Raw genomic sequence first — 17,148 nt, forward strand, 5'->3', positions numbered from 1 at the left:
CATGGAAGAGATAAAGAACACTGCCCCACCTGGTTTCAACAGATGGTAATAGAATATATACTTCTGGTTACACCTTACATTGCAACCCAAGACAGTGGCCAGTTCTTTAAAATCTACTCTAGCTAAACTGTGATGCTTATCAGTGTGATTGTGTGATAAAAGGTAGTGATTCTTCCATTACACACTTGAAGTGTTAGCTATGAACCCAGCCTAACCATTCAAAATCAAGAGTCAAGCATTCACTTAACCATTCTGGAATATATCCATTAAAAATAATATCACTTATTTTTAATAACACTCTACTTATAGAGCAGGTAAATGAAGCTTTTACTTCCCACAGCACCTAGAAGAATACTTTTCTCAGTTGCTTTCCTGCAAATAGAATAGCAATAAAGAAGTTTATGTTTCTACGGTTAGAGCAAATGAAAAGGAAACAGAAGGAGAAAAAATTTTGAAATTTCAGTTTTAAGGCAGGATTTATTATTGTTATTAATATTATTAATATCAATATAATATCAATATAATATTAATATTATTGTTATATAATAGTATATTAATAATATTAATATAATATTATTGTTATTAACCGTTACACTCAGCTTTTCTGTTCATCCTTCTCTCACAAAACCTGTTCTCTGAAGGGCAGAGGTCCCTGCAGACTGGCTGTGATATTCTGATCCCCAGGTAATTCCTGCCACTATCCACATTGATCTATATGTACAAATATAAGAAAGAGCAGAGCAGGCAGGGTGTGTGAGAGGTGGGGAGGCTGGGGCGAGGGGAAGATGCGATCCATCGTTAGTGCTGTTGGTGAAAGAAAAGCGATTATCAGGGCTGTGATTCCTGGCTGCCACTGCTGCCGGGGAAATGTGTGTCAACACCACGCAGAGGCACAAGCTGCTGCTGCGGGCAGGAGGAGGAGGAGGAGGTGCCTCTCTTTATCCTTTCTCAGCTTGATGCTGGCGTCTGAGAGATGCCTTTGTCATAAACAGGAGTGCTTGCAAGGCGTTGCCTGCTTTGCTTTCTCTCCCCCAGCCCAAACAACAACAACAACAACAACAAAATCCCATCTCTGCTATGCAGCAGTGAGATTGTTTGCTGGTCGGGGTTGTTTTTTTTTTCCTTTCCCCCCCTTTTTTTTCTCTTTTGCTGCTGTAATATTTCAGGATGATCCAAGAGTGTATTCACTGGATTTGAGAGTGTTGTTTGAAGGGGAATTCCACTGCTTCCTCAAACCCAGCAGTTTGCAATATCCTGAGCTGACCCTGTTGAATGTATTACATCAGGTCAGAAACATTCTATTGCAGGAGTACAGCAGCCTATTCCTTTCACAGGGACAGTTTCATTTACTGCTTGCTGTTAGCCTAAGAACCTTATCCTACTTGAACTGTCCATTCTACCTGATTTCTTTTTCATAGAATCCCTTGGGGTTTGACTGTGAGCTGAGCAGGTAAGAGACCACTAAACAAGAAAACCTCCAGACAGCTTAGTGGGCAACCTTATTTAAGTAAAAAACCCCCTATGTTTGATGAGCCAATTACACGGAGCAAACATTTAAAGGACAGAACACTAAATACTTGTTTGTAAACCTAAGCTTTTATTAACATCACTGTTTTAGCTATAAAAGATCATGACCTGAGCCTCACAGTCTACCTGTACCCTTGCCTGAATTCTGGATGTTGCTGGCTGGGCTTTTTGAGTGTTGTAGGATTAGTCCCTGTGGTTCCTTGATTATGAGCATGTGCAGAGCAGCCCAAGGTACAGCCGTGCATGTAGAGCGAGCACAGAGACGTGCCTTGCAATGCCATGTTTGTGCATGTGTTCCTACAACTGAGGAGGATACACGGAGCCTGCCTGCCTCGCTGATTTATCTGATGTTTTCTTGTTTCTGTTTCAGCATTCAGGATAAGTCCTTCAACACCCCAGCTTTAGCAGAGTAAGTGAACACTTTAAAGATATCCTTATTTTTAAACAAGAACGATGAGTTTAGTTACCATACTGAATAATTGTAAGTGGTATGTGAGAAGTCCCAAGCTATCTGTCATATATTTTGATTGAGTTTTCTGTAATCTAAAAATATTATTGACTATATGGGAAGGGTTGCATAAAGCAGCTGCCTTTAAATGCTCTGTGACTGTTTAGCAGTGAAATACCTTTTTTTTGGGAGAGTATATGCTGGGTGCACATCACACATGTTATCGTAAGTGCATGATTTTCAGTGTCAGATAAACCTCCTGTCAAAATACTGCTCATTTCTGGTACAGGTGATCCTGTCAAACACAAGCTTATGTTTTCTAAGGACACATGACCTGTACTTACCACAAGCATTGTTAGGAAAAACAATAATTGGGAAATATTTTTAAAAAACCCTATACATTATTTAGACAGGCTAAGTAACAAAAATGTAATTTCTTTGTTATCAATTCCATAAACTCTTTAGATAGCCTTTTGTACATATCATAATCATAAGGATGTATATGTTGATTTTTCTTGTTGTTTTATGGAAACAACAGAACAAGGGTGGACATTAAAAAGTTAGAAAGGCAAACCCTCTAGGAACTATTGTAAATGAAATGACCTTTGTCTTATTTTAGTCTAATCACTTCAATATTGGTACTGTATGCATTGTTATTTTGCATGCTTTTTATTGTTTCAAAAGCTTTTGGGGAAGATTCTGCAGCAGTAAGGAGCCAAGCTGTTTTCAGGAGGAAAATGATATATGGATTTGTTTGTGTATTAGGTTAATTTTACACTGCTAAAATTCTCATAATCTAAAATACCCCAGCTGGACAGTGAGCTATTTGCTGAGTGCTGTGGGGACAGGGGACATTCTGAAAGCAGGCCAAGTTGTAATCACCTGAGACACCCTGAAATGTTGTCATAACCTCTACAGGAAAAGTAATATTTCAAAGGGATCTAAATAATTTTTCTCTCATATTGCTTTGCTTTTTTTGCTTATATTTCCTTGGTTTATTTAATATTTAAATTTAGTCACACTTTTTGTGTGATTGAGGCAGATATGGAAAGATTGAACTGAAGCTAATGATTGTGGAAGGTTTTTTGTTTGCTTTTATGCTTGTTTGTTTTCATTTCCTATGTTCCTCTTAGTTAAGTGATGAATTGTGGTCTGTAAAATTATGGGTTGCTCCCCTCTTCACAGAAAAATAGCCAGATTACAGATATTTTTTTTCATTTTGTTTTTCTCCTTCCCTTTTCTCTGTCCCTAAGTGCATCCATCGTTTCATGTAGAGACTCCCTAGGCCTGCCTCAGCCCTGAGGTTTCTGGGACCCGAAAGTGAGGGCTTTTCTCTGTGGGGCTTTATGTTAAACCCAGGTATAAAAGCTGCGAGTGTGGTGTCAGCCCTGCCTCAGGGAGATGAAGAGGGGTTGGATCTCCCTCATTTCAGCTGCTGTTGGTTCTTGTTTGTGGGATTTCATTTTTAATCTTATATTTCCAAACAAAGGGGTAGAAATGCGCTTTTAGAAAACAAAGCAAGTGAACAATGATGTCTGAAAAGTATTGTCCAATTGAACAAACTTGATTTCCAGAGGTGCTATCCCTAAGGCTTGTTTGGAGCTGTCCCCCAACACCTGCTTTTGAGAGCTGCTGAGGATACAGAGTTCTTAGTAATTTCAGCACTTATTGTTTGTATTGACCATCTCTGAAAACAGACAAAAATAGATTTACTTTTATGTAGCAGAAGAAATAGAGAGCTTTCCATGCAAATCTAGACATCATCATTTAACAATTTCTGTCTTTATTTGTGACAAAGGCAAAGCCAGGGCTTCCTGAACGATACAAAGCCAGTGGTACAGCACTTTCAGGAACATTTCTCCAGACAAGGCGAATGCCTGGGGGTGCAAAGCTCCCAGCAAGCCATGCATGCAGCCTGGCTTGGGAGCTGTTCACGTGAGCATCTGAAAGGTCAAGTCAGCAAAAGGGAGCAGCTTTCACTCTGTTCTGAAATGGCTGCTGTGGGAAGGTGAAAATGGAAGAAAGTTAAAGAAGCTGGTCCCATTAACCCAGAGGCCCCGGAGAAGAAACACAGAGACAATACTATCCAGAGTCACAGCAACATTCCATCCAGGCTGGGATCCCATCTCTGACCTGACTCTGGCCCATGCCATAAGATCAATAGTGGATGTACTTACTTTGAAGAGATATCCATCAATCAGCAGCTGGATTTGGCATTGAAGGGAGAGGATTCACATCACTGGTTTTGTTAAAAGACAGTTCCTACCCAATATAAGCCTCAACCCATTTGGATTTCTGACCTTAAGCTGTTGTGGCATATTCTCTGGTGGTTTAAGAGTGAGGAAGATGCTACTGCATTTTTTTGGTCGATGGGAAGTCTCTGCTACACAGCCACAAACTATCAAAAAAACCCCAAACTCTCGAATGTCACCCTGTCTATTAAATACAACTAAAGTTAGACAACTTGACTTACAAGTTACTGCCGAGAGAAAAGGAGGGTGTGGATGTTTGTTTTGACATGTGCAGACAAGTGGCATGAACACAGAAGATGCATTTCTTTAAGAAATCAAGGTAAAAACACTCCATTCTTTAATGATGGATATTTGCATTATATTGCAAATTCATCTTTTTAAAGGTCCTGTTATGGTCCTAGCCTCAAGCACTATCTTGTGTGAGCGAGCTCTCAGCTTCCTGGTTATTATTTATAACCAGGACAAAATTTCTGTTGGAAATCTTTTTGCATCTGAACTTCCTCAGGATATTTTAAATTTTGTGATGGTCATTTTATTCTTTGACTTATTATTGCTTATCTTTTCTGTCTGCTGCCATCCAGTTACTCAAATGCATTTTGTCATGCTCACGTTGTTTATAGGTTGTGTCTTGTTTTATGGCTCCTATCAGTTGCTGTATGCTGAGTTAGGGCCTCTGCCTCTTGAGATCATCTCCTTACAGCCAGCTCAGCTCCCCCTGTTAAGGAGAGTGCTCCTTAACTGGACTTGGCTTGGCCACTGGACTTGTGCTCAGCCATCTATTTTGCCCCCAGGGTGTGTTCTCCATGGCCAAGACTGTCTTTCAGGACTGAGGGCTGCCAAGTGAGGTGACTGGTGAGAGGAGGGGAGAGCAAAACTGGTGTCAGAACTGCTTCCTCCCACCTCCTCTCTCTGAGGCACACCCAGGAAGGGAGAGTTTCTCCCTTTAGGGGATGCCTGGACTTTGCTGGCTGTGGCTTAGCCCATCGTGCACACCCCACCTGGTGGCACCTTCTCCTTCTCCTGTGTCTGTGCCAGGAGCTCTGCCATCCAGTTCTGACCTTGGCACTCTCTCCTCACAATGCATTTTCTTTATGTTTTTTCTTCCCTCTTAGATATTCCTTCTAGTTTTACAGACAGGTTCCTGGTTCCTTTCACACTGGGCTTCCTTATTCAAACCCCCAGTGTGTCCTGTGCCCACCCCTTGCTGTTTCCCATGAGGTAGTCAGATACTGGCCAGGGGGGAAGGTGTGACTGACATCCAGAGGCAACAAGGTTTCTACAGTGAATTTTTCCATTTAGCACATCAGGCCCTGTCTTCCATCCATCATCCCACTTTGCCATGTGGGGAAAGCTGCATTCATTGCAGGAATATTGTGTGATTAGGGTGATTTGCCACTGTAGTTCTCTGCTCCAGTTGTAAGCTGCAAATGCTTTCATGCATATGCTGATGTATTCAGGAAGTGTAAACACTTGAGTGGCCCTTTAAATATTTTCTGCTGCAGTCTGACTTTTGATATAGACACCAGCAGAAGACTGGTGGGGAAGAGGAATATATTAAAACCCTTGCCATCAAATTGCAACACAGAGCTATGAATGTGTCACTTAATGTACTCTCTTCTAAGTGGGGCAGTTCTCAAAATTTTACAAGTCAGCAAAAGTACAGGCTGCTTCCCCCATAATGAAGAGATTCCTCTGCCAGAAAACTTCAAGGGATCCAGGCCTCCTTAATGTCTGTGCCCTGTGAGTATGAACTGAGGGTGAGCAGAGGACCCTGACTTTACCAGGCTCAGTGTTTGCATATTTTAGGAATGCATGCTTATGGATGCATATTTATTTGAAGAAAGATTGCTCATGGGCTTTGCAGATTAAATCACCCTGCAAAATTAAGCCACACTTTGCTTGTGGCTTAGCATATTTATCCAGACTTCTCTTTTGATTAGGCAGCCTTAGGACAATTATTTTGTTTGTAACTTAAAGGAAGTAATTGATTATAATTGTTCAGGCATCTTAAAAAATAGTGCTGGTTCACTTTTTAAGACTAACTCTCACTTCATAATTTAGTTGGGGATTCCTTTTCCTGATGCACAAAAGGTGACTGCTCTACCATAGTTAATATTTTTGTGAGTTTGGGAGAAAAGCATCTTCAGTTGTGTCTAATTATTCTCGAGGTTAATGTGAAGTATATTCTAAGCAATTAGAATACAGAATTCCTTGTAATTTTCCTGTGTTTTTTATGGTTACATCCACATTGCTTGTAATTATTTCCATTTGTATGAAAAATGATATGCCAAATTTTGCACACAAGAAGATCTCAAATCCTCTTCTCCCTCTGAGATTTGAAGGCTCATGAATCAGCTATGGTATTAAATGACCTTAACTAAAGCATGAGGAAAAGAAATGTGTTTATAGTTTGAGCTGCACTGTAATGTTACTAAAAGCTAAGTTTCTGCAGCTGGCAGAAGATCTGTAATTATCTTGTATTCATTTTCAAGGTGTGACGGGTATTCAGGCTCTGTGCATGAAGATCAAGCAGGCAGCTCCAGTCCCAGGTACTCTCCTGCAAACTTTGAAATCCATTGGCAGCAAATGAAGCCGTGACTGCTTCTGTTAAACCATTATAAAGAAACCTTTATTCTCAAGCGAATGAAAAAGCTGCTAGTATTTCTGGGAAACATGTATTTATCTTGTGTACTTTTGTGTGATGAATATAAAGATTAACTACTGTTGCTTTTATATAAGTAAATATATTATGGTCTGTATTAACTTCACATCATACTCCTGTCATTCAGATGCAGCTGTGGTGTTTATACACTTAATTTTACTATACAGCAGCTGATACAAAGCACTAGTAAGCAGAGTTTTCCAACTGTGCAAGGATATGCTCATTGCTGAGTGTGTCTGGGAAAAAAAAATCCTTCAAATTGTCATTTAATTGAAGTATTCTTGAGGCATGCCTCTCTAATGGCTATATATGCAATTTAGGCTTTCAGGAAGATTTAAAAATCAGATGATACCTTAAAATTAGCGACACTTGTGCACATTGTTGGAGTGCCTGTGGGCTATAAAGCTGTAACTTTAACAACTGCCTTTTGGAGCACACTTGCAGAAGGCATGGGCAGCAGTGGTATTCAACTCCATAGGCACCCTGCAAGCATTCATCTGGATGCTGATGGGCTGCAGATGGAAAGTGAGTTTTGCAGCCCATAATCCTTAGGAGAAAACATTGAACTAGCAAGTTATTCTTTCTGAAAAAAGCAAAAAAAAAAATTAAATTTCAAGGATTAAATTCAACAGCCCTTGACTCCCTCAGCTGTGGAAGTTTCACACCAGGAGAGAGGTCATCTCCCAGCTAACCATTAGGATGCTACCAGCTGAAGCTACCATCTGAAAACCAAGCTACAGCCAGGGATTTTGGAGCAGCAATGCTGCCCAGCTCATGCTGCCAGCTCTTCAGGAAACCTTGCCTTCTGCATTGCGGTAACTTCGTGGTGCCACGGAGATGCTCCCAGTGAAAGGCATGAAACCAGGCTAAGGCTGGAGTGACTGTGTGTGGATGACACTAGCAAGGTCTCCTTGGAGAGCGCTCTCACATTGTAGTTTGGATGGGGATTGAAAATGTCTGTCCCAGATCCCAGATTAAGCATCCATGAGTAACAGTGACTGTTTAAGACACCAGGTGTGCTCTTACACCAGGAGGATGTTTTCTCCAAACACATCTCTGGCTGTTCAGACCTTACTTTGAGTGACTTCCTCCTTCCCTTTGTGCAATGGCCCTCAAAGCCAGAGACTGTCAGAAGGGAAGTATGTTGTAGAGAGGAATTACTGTCTGTGATGATATTTTTGTGAGATTATAGCTCACTGTGAATCACTGGGTGGGGGAAGTCTTCTGCATGAAAAAGACAGTTTCAGATTTTATTTGGGGGATGTGAACTGTAGGCCTGAAGCCCAAGAGTGCTTCTAAAGCTAGCATTTAAGTAGCTCCACCGTTTAGTGTGTAATAATGCTAACAGTAGTTTAGATCCATTACTGATGTGTAGACTACTAAACTTAGTAAAAGTGATATGCCATAAACAGCTAAGAGCTTGTTGCTTTTCTTCCTTCATAATGTTTTGACAGTTGTCTGAAATCCTGCCTGATGCATTTCAATTTTATTTTCTTATAGAGACAATGATAACAAAGAAAATTGCCCGGACAACTCTGCTGTTTTAGAGGAAAGGCAGCTGCCTTTGCAAGACACTCAGCAGCACAAGCAGCAGGTTGTGATTGACTGCGCTCTAAAGCCTGAAATGGGCAACTTAAAGCTGAGGAAACCTAAGCCCATTGTAAAGCTAGAAAATGGAAAAAGCCATGAGGAAAGTCAGGTAAGGAATAAACTTACCAGGGGTAGGCTTGTGGCACAATGTCTAAGTAACTTTTGAAGTGCAAAGAGGGACTCCCTGGTAATTCATGGTGTGATTTGAGATCCTGCAATTATCTACCGAGATTTCCAGGGACCTGCAGTCTGTAGTACCCTCCTGCAATAACAGTTTATTTCTGCTAGGGAATTGCAGAGAGGGTTGTGCTGCAGCTGCTTTCGGAAGTGAGTGGAGAGCATAGCTGAAGACGTGCAAATATTTCACCTCAGTTTTCCTGTGTTTCCTTGCACCAAATACAAAACTAGGTAGCTGCAGCACTGGATTAGACAGTTTCTGGTTTTTTTATTTGATCAAGGATCTCTGACACTGGTATTTGGGCTGCAAATAGAGAGATTTCATGGTTTTCCTTAATATTAATTTCTGTTTTTCTCATGTCTAAATAGTAAGTTCACACCATGAAGACAGTATGCAGTAGCAGTGCTACTGTCCACCATCTTCCTAGGTTGAGCTGGGGGGAGCAGAACTGTAAGTGTTGTAAAAGGTATTAAGGAAGACTAGAAATGAGGAAGCTTCTGCTGCTGTCTCTGGAGGTACATTTGCTCTGTTGACTCCAGACTTCCACTGCTCAGCAGCTGCTGGAAATGCCTCTGTTCTTCCCTGGTGCTTCCCAAGTCATGTTGGATGTGCGCTGTAAGGGGCAGAGCTCTAGTGCAGGTTTAACCCCTCAGATGGAAATATTCTCATATCCAAGACAGTTAGTGTTTATGTTGATAAATGTATTGGTCTGCAGTAGGCACAAGGCCCGACATCTGCAAATACAGATGTCTGTGTTTACATAAAATTGTGCATACACAAATACAGATGACGATATTTCCATAGTTTCTTTGTTGTATAACATATTTGTCTACTGTTTTGTCTGTCCTCTCTTCTTATTTGTGGATAGAAATTTGCAGAACTCTTTCTGAAGTGCTTCAAACTTATCATAGACTAGGAATTATTTTGGACCAAGTTTAGAATGGGATTTCATAATTTTAAACAGAATGTCTTACCTTCTAAGTGAGAACTGCCCTTTTGAATCCTGATGGAAAATGAAAAGCAAATGGCAAACGGTATTATCACAGTCTCTTTCGGAATATCAATGTCAAACTCTTGCCCTAAGCTTCCTGCCTGTTTTTCTGGAGCTCATCCAGAAATAAAACAATAACTGTTTTTTGTGTGTGTGCATTACTAGGAAATATTATTTAACCTGCAGGGAGATGAGGTGTGCATGTTTATCATCTGAACAGAAAAAAATCTTGGGAATTTTGCCCTGTGAAGAGCAAGTAGAGATAGATCAGGAGGAAAAGTCATGAAGAAGCAGTAAATGGGGCAAAGTCTGTCTCATAGGTCATCTGTTGCTTTTTCAGCCTCTTCTGAGCCCCCTGTGTGTGTTCTGCCTGTACCTCTCACCCAACAAAAGCCAATACAGTACAGATTTGCTGCTCTGTGGCATTTTATGTGGCCCTAAGGGGTTAACTGGAAATGGTGAAATTCTTTCATGGGAAACTTTTTAAGTGTATAATTAGACTGCCATAAAATACCAGTGTGACTTAAGTATGCAGCCTTTGGAAGGAAAGATGGTGCCAGGCAGATAATTTTCACATGACTCAAGGGCTTGAATTAGGAAAGATTGAAGTGATGAAGCACTGTAACTGCATGAACCTTCCTTGGTGAAACGCCTTGCCACTAAGCCACTGGGTGGGATAAATGAAGTCAAACAGCATTTTCTGAGCATATGCATTTATGAAGGAAAAGCAGGATGCACTGCACATCATGGTTAAACTGCTCATCCTTGTTCTCCTGAGATTATTGACAGAGTGCTTTTTCAGCAGTCTCCTCACTTTCCTAGCCTGACTTCTCTGTGGCATCAGAAAGAGTGACACCAGAGCAGTGACAGAATCTCTGTTAAATCTGTTGCTCTGATAAGCCAAGGAACTGTTTGCTATTCACTCTTATGTTTTATAAGCCTCTGAGTTGCTTTTACAGAGAATTGTCCCTTTAAAATTAGAAGAAGCTATTAGGAGATGAATGTTTGCTGCGTGTGTTGGAAAGATTAAAGTCTGTTTGGATGGGAACCATTTTGTGTGCTGTTCTAGTAGTGAGAATCCAAGGGGTTTCCACTGTAGAAAGGTCACTGAGAGGGAACAGACAGCTGTGATCAAGTAGAGGAAAGATGGCCAGCTTGAGGATTTTGAGCTTCACAAAGCTCTCAGCTGGAGTGTGATTCCTGTGCCTCTGATATTTTTGGTGTAAGTGTAGCCCTGTGGTCATGTGTCTTAGGTCATCATGAAGAAAAGGTTATTAGATTTACACTGATGATTAAAAAACCCAAGTGTAATAAAAGAGCAGCATCAGGTGGCTTCACTTGACCACTTATCAGATGACAAAATGTCACCAGAATAAAGCTGTACTTTGCATGTTGCCTGCAGTTATTTCCCTGGGGACAGGGGCTGTCTCTGGAGGCAGACAGACTCTGACCTTTCCAGAGTATGGGAAGACAGGAGGCTGCTGGAATGTGACTGCACTGCTGTACTCCAGCCATTTGGTTTCATCTTTTCCATGGTTCCATGAGCTTCCTTAGCAATTTTGCAACACCCATCTATAGGAAATAAAGTGAATTAGGATTTATTTGACTTGAAGAGGTGAGGAAGCATATGCATACTCCAGGAAGTCAGTGTGAGAACAGATGGTGAGGAATAGAAAGTCTGCTTTCCTCTCCCAATCCTTTCTCCTGTCACTCACCTTTGGGGGCACAGTCATGAGTATGGATTCTTGAATGAATCAACCTCAAATTCCCTATTGATACTGGGACATATTTACAAAAGGATGGTAAACTTCCTAGCTAATACGCAGGGACAGTAAAAATTCATCTTTAAAGTTTTATTATGAAGGTAAATGGCTATGAAAATGACATGGTGGCTTGACAGTCAGTGCCTAGAGATGAGAAGGCTGAAAACTGCTGAGTTAAGTTCTGTATTTAGAGTATAAATGAAGTGTGAAAATTGCTTGAATGTCAAAGAATTTCCAATAATTTGACATTAAAATTGTGATTTTTAAGGGCGCAGTAATCAAAAAGCCAAAGCTGATGTTGATACATCAGCTGCAAAAACACATGAACACATCAGGCAGTCTGCAAGTTTCACTTCAGTTTCTGGGTATACTCTGCTAATGTTTATTATGATGCAACTTCATTGTAGAAGTCACCCTGTTTAGTGAAAAAGGAACAAAATTGCATTAGAAGATGGGGCTCTGCTGTAGGTGCCTGTGACACATCAGTATTTCACTGCTGTTTAGAAAAAGCGATTCCATCAAGGGTGTTTCCCTAGTTTACTTGTTAACACCCTAATGACGTGATTTATGGGCAGCAACAAACATATAAAAGAGAAAAAAAAATACAGAAACAACCAAAAGCCACCCAGTCCTCAAAGATCAAGCCTGCAAGCAAAGGCTTATTGCCAGCACATGCTCTTGTTCTCAGCTTTCCCCTTCATCCAGCAGAGAAAGCACATGGAATTGCTGTGCTCCTTCTGCTCTGAAAGTTCCCGTCTGAAGAGCTGTATCCAAACTTTTGACTTCCATGCATCCAACCAAGCTTTGAAACTGGAGCAAAGTCAGGTATATTGCTTTAGCAGGGAAGGGAGCTCTGTTGTTTTGCAGAGCACATTGTATTTTAATTTTTTAAACTATTAAACTAAAATATTGGGTTACAAAAGCTAATAAAGAGGTATGAAAAAAAGTCCCACTTTGATGATCACATTTTCAAAGGTCTTTGTTAATTTATTGAATTGCAATGCAAAGGAAATATTGCAAACCATTTTATAGGTAAGGAAACTAAGATGTGCCAAACACATCTTTTTACAGCCCTACAACTGTTTTTCAAAAGCTTGGACTAAAATGGATACTTTTCTCATTCCTGTTCTTTTACTCAGTTTTTTGGATTAATTGCCTTTTTTTTTTTTCCTGTGTAGCAGATTGGGTGATGTGAGGTTTTTTTTCCCCTCACTGCCTTTCCTTCCCCCCAGAGTAATACTCTATTCATAAGGCTACACCCATGCTAGGGAAGGGAAAGAGGCAAATGGTTAAATTTTCCATACCTTATTTAGGTGAGCTGCATGTGCCTTTTTCAGCCAGACTTCTTTTTGATGATACCCAAGTAATAAAATCTTATTGACATGTGAGTAAATAATTTCAAGTGAATTCTTTGTATAGAACCTCTTAGCTCTGAAGCTGACATCTGTTATTTAAGTAATAAACAGAAAAAAGCCTGCTTTGGTTTCAGAAACTGTTTTCCAGTAAAATTACATACTACTTTGTTTAGAACCTTTTATCTTCTGTGTTCTCCAGTTGTTTCCAGAGTAATACCGAAAAATAACAAAGATCCTCAACCAGCATCTGGTCTCATGGAGCAAGTTTTTTCCTGAAGGAAAATACTTAGCTAAGATTGGATTGGTACTGACAGGGTGCATTCAGCTTTTCTTTTTTTCTCTTTGTGCAGGAGCTGGAGTGTGCACTGCCAGGCCTCACGGAGTGGCAGGGGAAGGCTGGATCCTCAGCTAATAACTATGCACAGAACGTGGCTTTGAAATGCCAGGAAGCAGTCGTGAGATTCCAACCAAGGTAAGACTTGGGATAACACAGCACATTTCACTTCTGATTAACTGTAGGAAAGGCTAATTCATTTGCTGCCTTCTGCATAAAATATTCAGACTCCTGGCTCTTGTTGGCAATGTATTCTATATTTATATATCTAGGACTGTTTGGAGAAAGCGGAAGGGATAAAGATAAGAATGCAAATTTCATCATTCTTTAAACCCCTTACATCTGAAGCAGAAAGAACATCCTTAGTTTAGAAACTTCTGTTCCTCTGTGCCAAGCTTCAAAAATACTTCTCTGCTTCTTTCTTTTCCCTCCGGTGCTGAATTACTTCTCTGTCTCAGAGCTGCATTCTCTGAGAAATGGGAATGAGAACATGCACACCTGATTATAGCAAGGGTATCCATTTGTGTACAGTTTAGACTCTGGGTTCTGTGGCACCTCTGCTTGTTCTGGTGCTGGAGGGGCACTGTGTGTTCAGGGCTGGCATTAAGCAAGTCTTGATGGCAGATGGTAACTCATGGATGGTAACTCTTCTGGTGATGAGGGAACTAGCTCTGGTAAGTATTGGAAGTCACAGTTTTTATTTTCATCTATCATGGCCACACAAAAGGCTAAAAATGGGGTTTCAAATCACCCAACTGACCAGTGAAGATGTGTCCTAAGGACAAGATTTAGTCCTTACTAAATCTGGGGGCACTGCTTTACAAATTTCCCATGTTCAGATGCCAGTTTGGCTCTGCTTTTCTGTGCACAGAGTTTTTTTCAGGTGAGCCAGGTCTCTGCTCCTCATCTTGATGTGCATGACAGCCTTGGTGCTCTATGACAGAGAGTCTGGCTGCCTTCGGGGGGTCTGAAGCAGCAGCAGTCCATCCCAGGGATGCTCAGGGCACAGCTGGTTGACAGCTAGAGCTCACTTGCTCGAGATTTGTTTGCAGTCAGGAGTGGGACAGCCAGTGACAGCTGTCATCCAATGGCACTTTGGTGCTCTATGTGACATGAATTGGTTGCCTTCTCTACAGCTTTTAGGAGGCAACACTGTAAATGATCTTAATTTGGAACTCAAAGGAAGGTGTAGCAGAACGAAAAAGCATTTAATTAGCTTGGACAGCAAAGTGCTTTTTCCCTCCAATGCTTGCATGTGCAATTGAAACACCGCATGTCATGAAGTGTTTCTAATCAGGAAGCCTGCCTTCTCTTTTTCTGGCATTCTTATGCGAGGAAAACATCCCATGGACTTCATGTAAAGAGGAGCTGACTGTGGTGTCAGATAGTCAGATCTACCCAGTGGCTCTGCTGGTGGGATGTTTGCATATGGGTAGGTAGTAAAATAACTGGTTAATTTTGAAAGGAACATGATGAAAGACACAGACTTTAAAGATAGGAACCAGAGTGGAGAGTGCATGAATAAAACAGCAGCTGCAGCCAAGTTCCCCTGTCCATTTTAACAATTTGGCCTTTTTAGTCTGCCTGTTTTTAACCATTTTTCACTATGCTATTTATTTTTGTTTAACACCATGGTACCTCCATAGAAAGTCTGCTGTCCACAAGGGATAAATTTGTTAAATAATGGTGCCTGGATTTACCATTCTAAGTGCTGTGAAAGCACAGTGATCAGACCCCAACTCTTGTCATTTTTCAGTTTGATTACATGAGGAAAAAAAAAAGAGGTGACTTTATTCTCAAATAAAGAACTTTAAACATAAACAAGCATTAACCTGTGGTCTCTGGCCTCACACACACTGCATGCTTTTATTTTAATTGTCTTTGAAATGACACTCCCACCACCCAGCTGTGGCAGGTTACCTATACTGGAATTCCCAGTTTCTGTATGAGGATTGCTGTGTCTGGTGACTCCTGAGGGTCACCACTACCAGCTGCCCCCTCCCTGTGCTGTCAGACAGCCTTGGCAGGGCCACAGCAGTGAGAGTCCATGTGTCAGCTCACACGGCTCTCTGGCTGCTGCAGCAGGCTCACAGCACTGACTCAAGCAACAGGCTGTGAAACTGCTGCCAGGGGATGATGTCTTGCCTTGCTTTCTGCCTTGTCTGCTGTGGGACATGCAGAGGCTAAACATTCAGTGTTGGCATCAGGCAGCAAGCATAGCTAGATTTGGACAGAACATCTGCCAGCACCACAAAACCCACTGTCTTACTCTGGTTTTGCTGGGCTGCTGGTAAAACTAGTGATGCTTTGGGACACTGCACCTGCCTGCAGACTAAAAGTTCTCTGGTCTTTTGGAGGAGAGGGACATACTGCTGCAGGGGTGTCCCTATACACCTCTCTCTGTATATCAGATGTGTAGGGGGTAGCATGGGAGAAGAAGGACTTATTTGTCTCTAATGAAGGATCAAGGTTAATTGTTTCTAGTGCATCCTGTTGTTACTTCTGCTTTAACTTAATTGCAGGCGGCTATAGCCCATTAGGCTCATTGAGGATTAAAGGTTGAAATACCTCTGAACTCTACAGAGTTTTTTAAGAAATCTGTTCTGGTGAGTGCGAGGCACCAAAAAAAGAGACCATTTTAACTTGTCCTAATATGGCTTAAAGACTGCTGAAATATGAAAAACTTTCCAGTACAGTTCCTGTTGAGCAGCAAAATCTACGTTTAGGATATTCTAACAAGGGATGCTCATAAACAGAAGTGTTACAGAGAAGAACAAACTGGGCCATGTAAGAGCAGCAATCCATGGAATTATGACTTAGAAGTGTGTATTTTCTTTGAGGGCTTACTTTCATTTTGTGGTAACCACTGAAACAATAAAGGAAAAGTTTTGTGGGATTTGTGGGAAATGGAAGAGTAGACTTGAAGAGATTTGCAGCCAGAAGAATAAGGGAATAGTATTTTGGTTTTGGCTAAGCTGTATGTGACCTGTGAAGCAAGGATTTCAAGCTCAAGAGGTGTTTATCATGTATGATTTATGAACATCAGTATCAATTTAGTAGATGAAACAGCATCTGCATGGAAGGAAACCTTTACACCTTTTTTCCAGACCATGAATTTCTAATACTATTGCCAGTGATTACACTGGATATTGCTCTGGTCATTGTGTGCAGCTGGGTTTGGAAATGAGTGCAATATAATCTGCACCTTGATAGAAGGTAGATAAAAGTTATAAGCAGGTCCTGGGAACAAATAAAGGAATTGCCTTTATTTTTATTTTTTTTTTAACAGAGACTAGAAAAGCCAGTATGGAACAATACACAGGATTACAAACTGGCCCCTGCCAGTTGCCTTCTCAAAGGCAATCAGCAAAACTGGAGTGGGTTGTAGGCTGTATGCAGTTACCTGAACAGAGCCTGGTGTTTTCCTCAGATGCCTGTAACAGAGAGAAGATATTGAAACAAAGCAGTCCTGGGCAGTGGGAAGGTCAATGCTTCAGAGAAGGCTGCATGTCAAGTCAGTGTGGAATTCAGAACTACAGTTTGGGGTGAAGTTTTCTGCCAAAGGAAAGTTCTTCAAAGTTCCCTCTCTTCAGCATTCCCCAAATAAATTGGGAATGAAGTGGTTTCATTTAACAGGGCTTATCTGGTCCCAGGGCTGGTCCCTATTCTGCAATTCTATAACTCTATTTTTGGCAGAGGCTGTAGGGTGGTGGTTGCTGTCAGATGGTGATTGTTCTGCAGGAGAAGTGGAAATGCTGGTATCTCTGGGCTGCCCTGGATCCCGGGGTTAGCCAGAGCCTCCCAAATTTTCTGTGCTTCCCTGAGTGGAGGCCTAGCTCTAGCAAGGCTTTCAGTACTTAAGTTTGCAAGACAGGTATATTTTGAGAGTGCAGTTCAGGTGAGAACTCTTGCAGTTTCCAGGCTTTCTGCTGAGAAACTCAGAGATGAGTGGGAGGCAGCAGGGAAGCTGCAGGAGTGTTGATGTCTGCATGCAGACCTGCATGGCTGAGGCAGAGCCTGAGAGGCTGCATTCCCTCACCTGCACAGG

At 41.3% G+C, this 17,148-nt stretch overlaps 1 protein-coding gene across 6 annotated transcripts in view; it reads left to right on the forward strand.

Moving 5' to 3' along the window:
• FAM13C (family with sequence similarity 13 member C) overlaps positions 1–17,148 on the forward strand; it is a 127,170-nt gene that overhangs the window by 77,775 nt on the left and 32,247 nt on the right. For all 6 annotated transcript variants that reach the window (XM_033515477.1, XM_015632885.3, XM_015632894.3 and 3 more), the window contains exons 7-10: positions 1,898–1,936; positions 6,720–6,776; positions 8,390–8,588; positions 13,117–13,238. In XM_033515477.1, coding sequence (XP_033371368.1) covers positions 1,898–1,936; positions 6,720–6,776; positions 8,390–8,588; positions 13,117–13,238 — 417 coding nt within the window. The remainder of the gene's footprint in view (positions 1–1,897; positions 1,937–6,719; positions 6,777–8,389; positions 8,589–13,116; positions 13,239–17,148) is intronic.

This window comes from Parus major, chromosome 6, assembly GCF_001522545.3.
Source record: "Parus major isolate Abel chromosome 6, Parus_major1.1, whole genome shotgun sequence".
NCBI lineage: Eukaryota > Metazoa > Chordata > Aves > Passeriformes > Paridae > Parus > Parus major.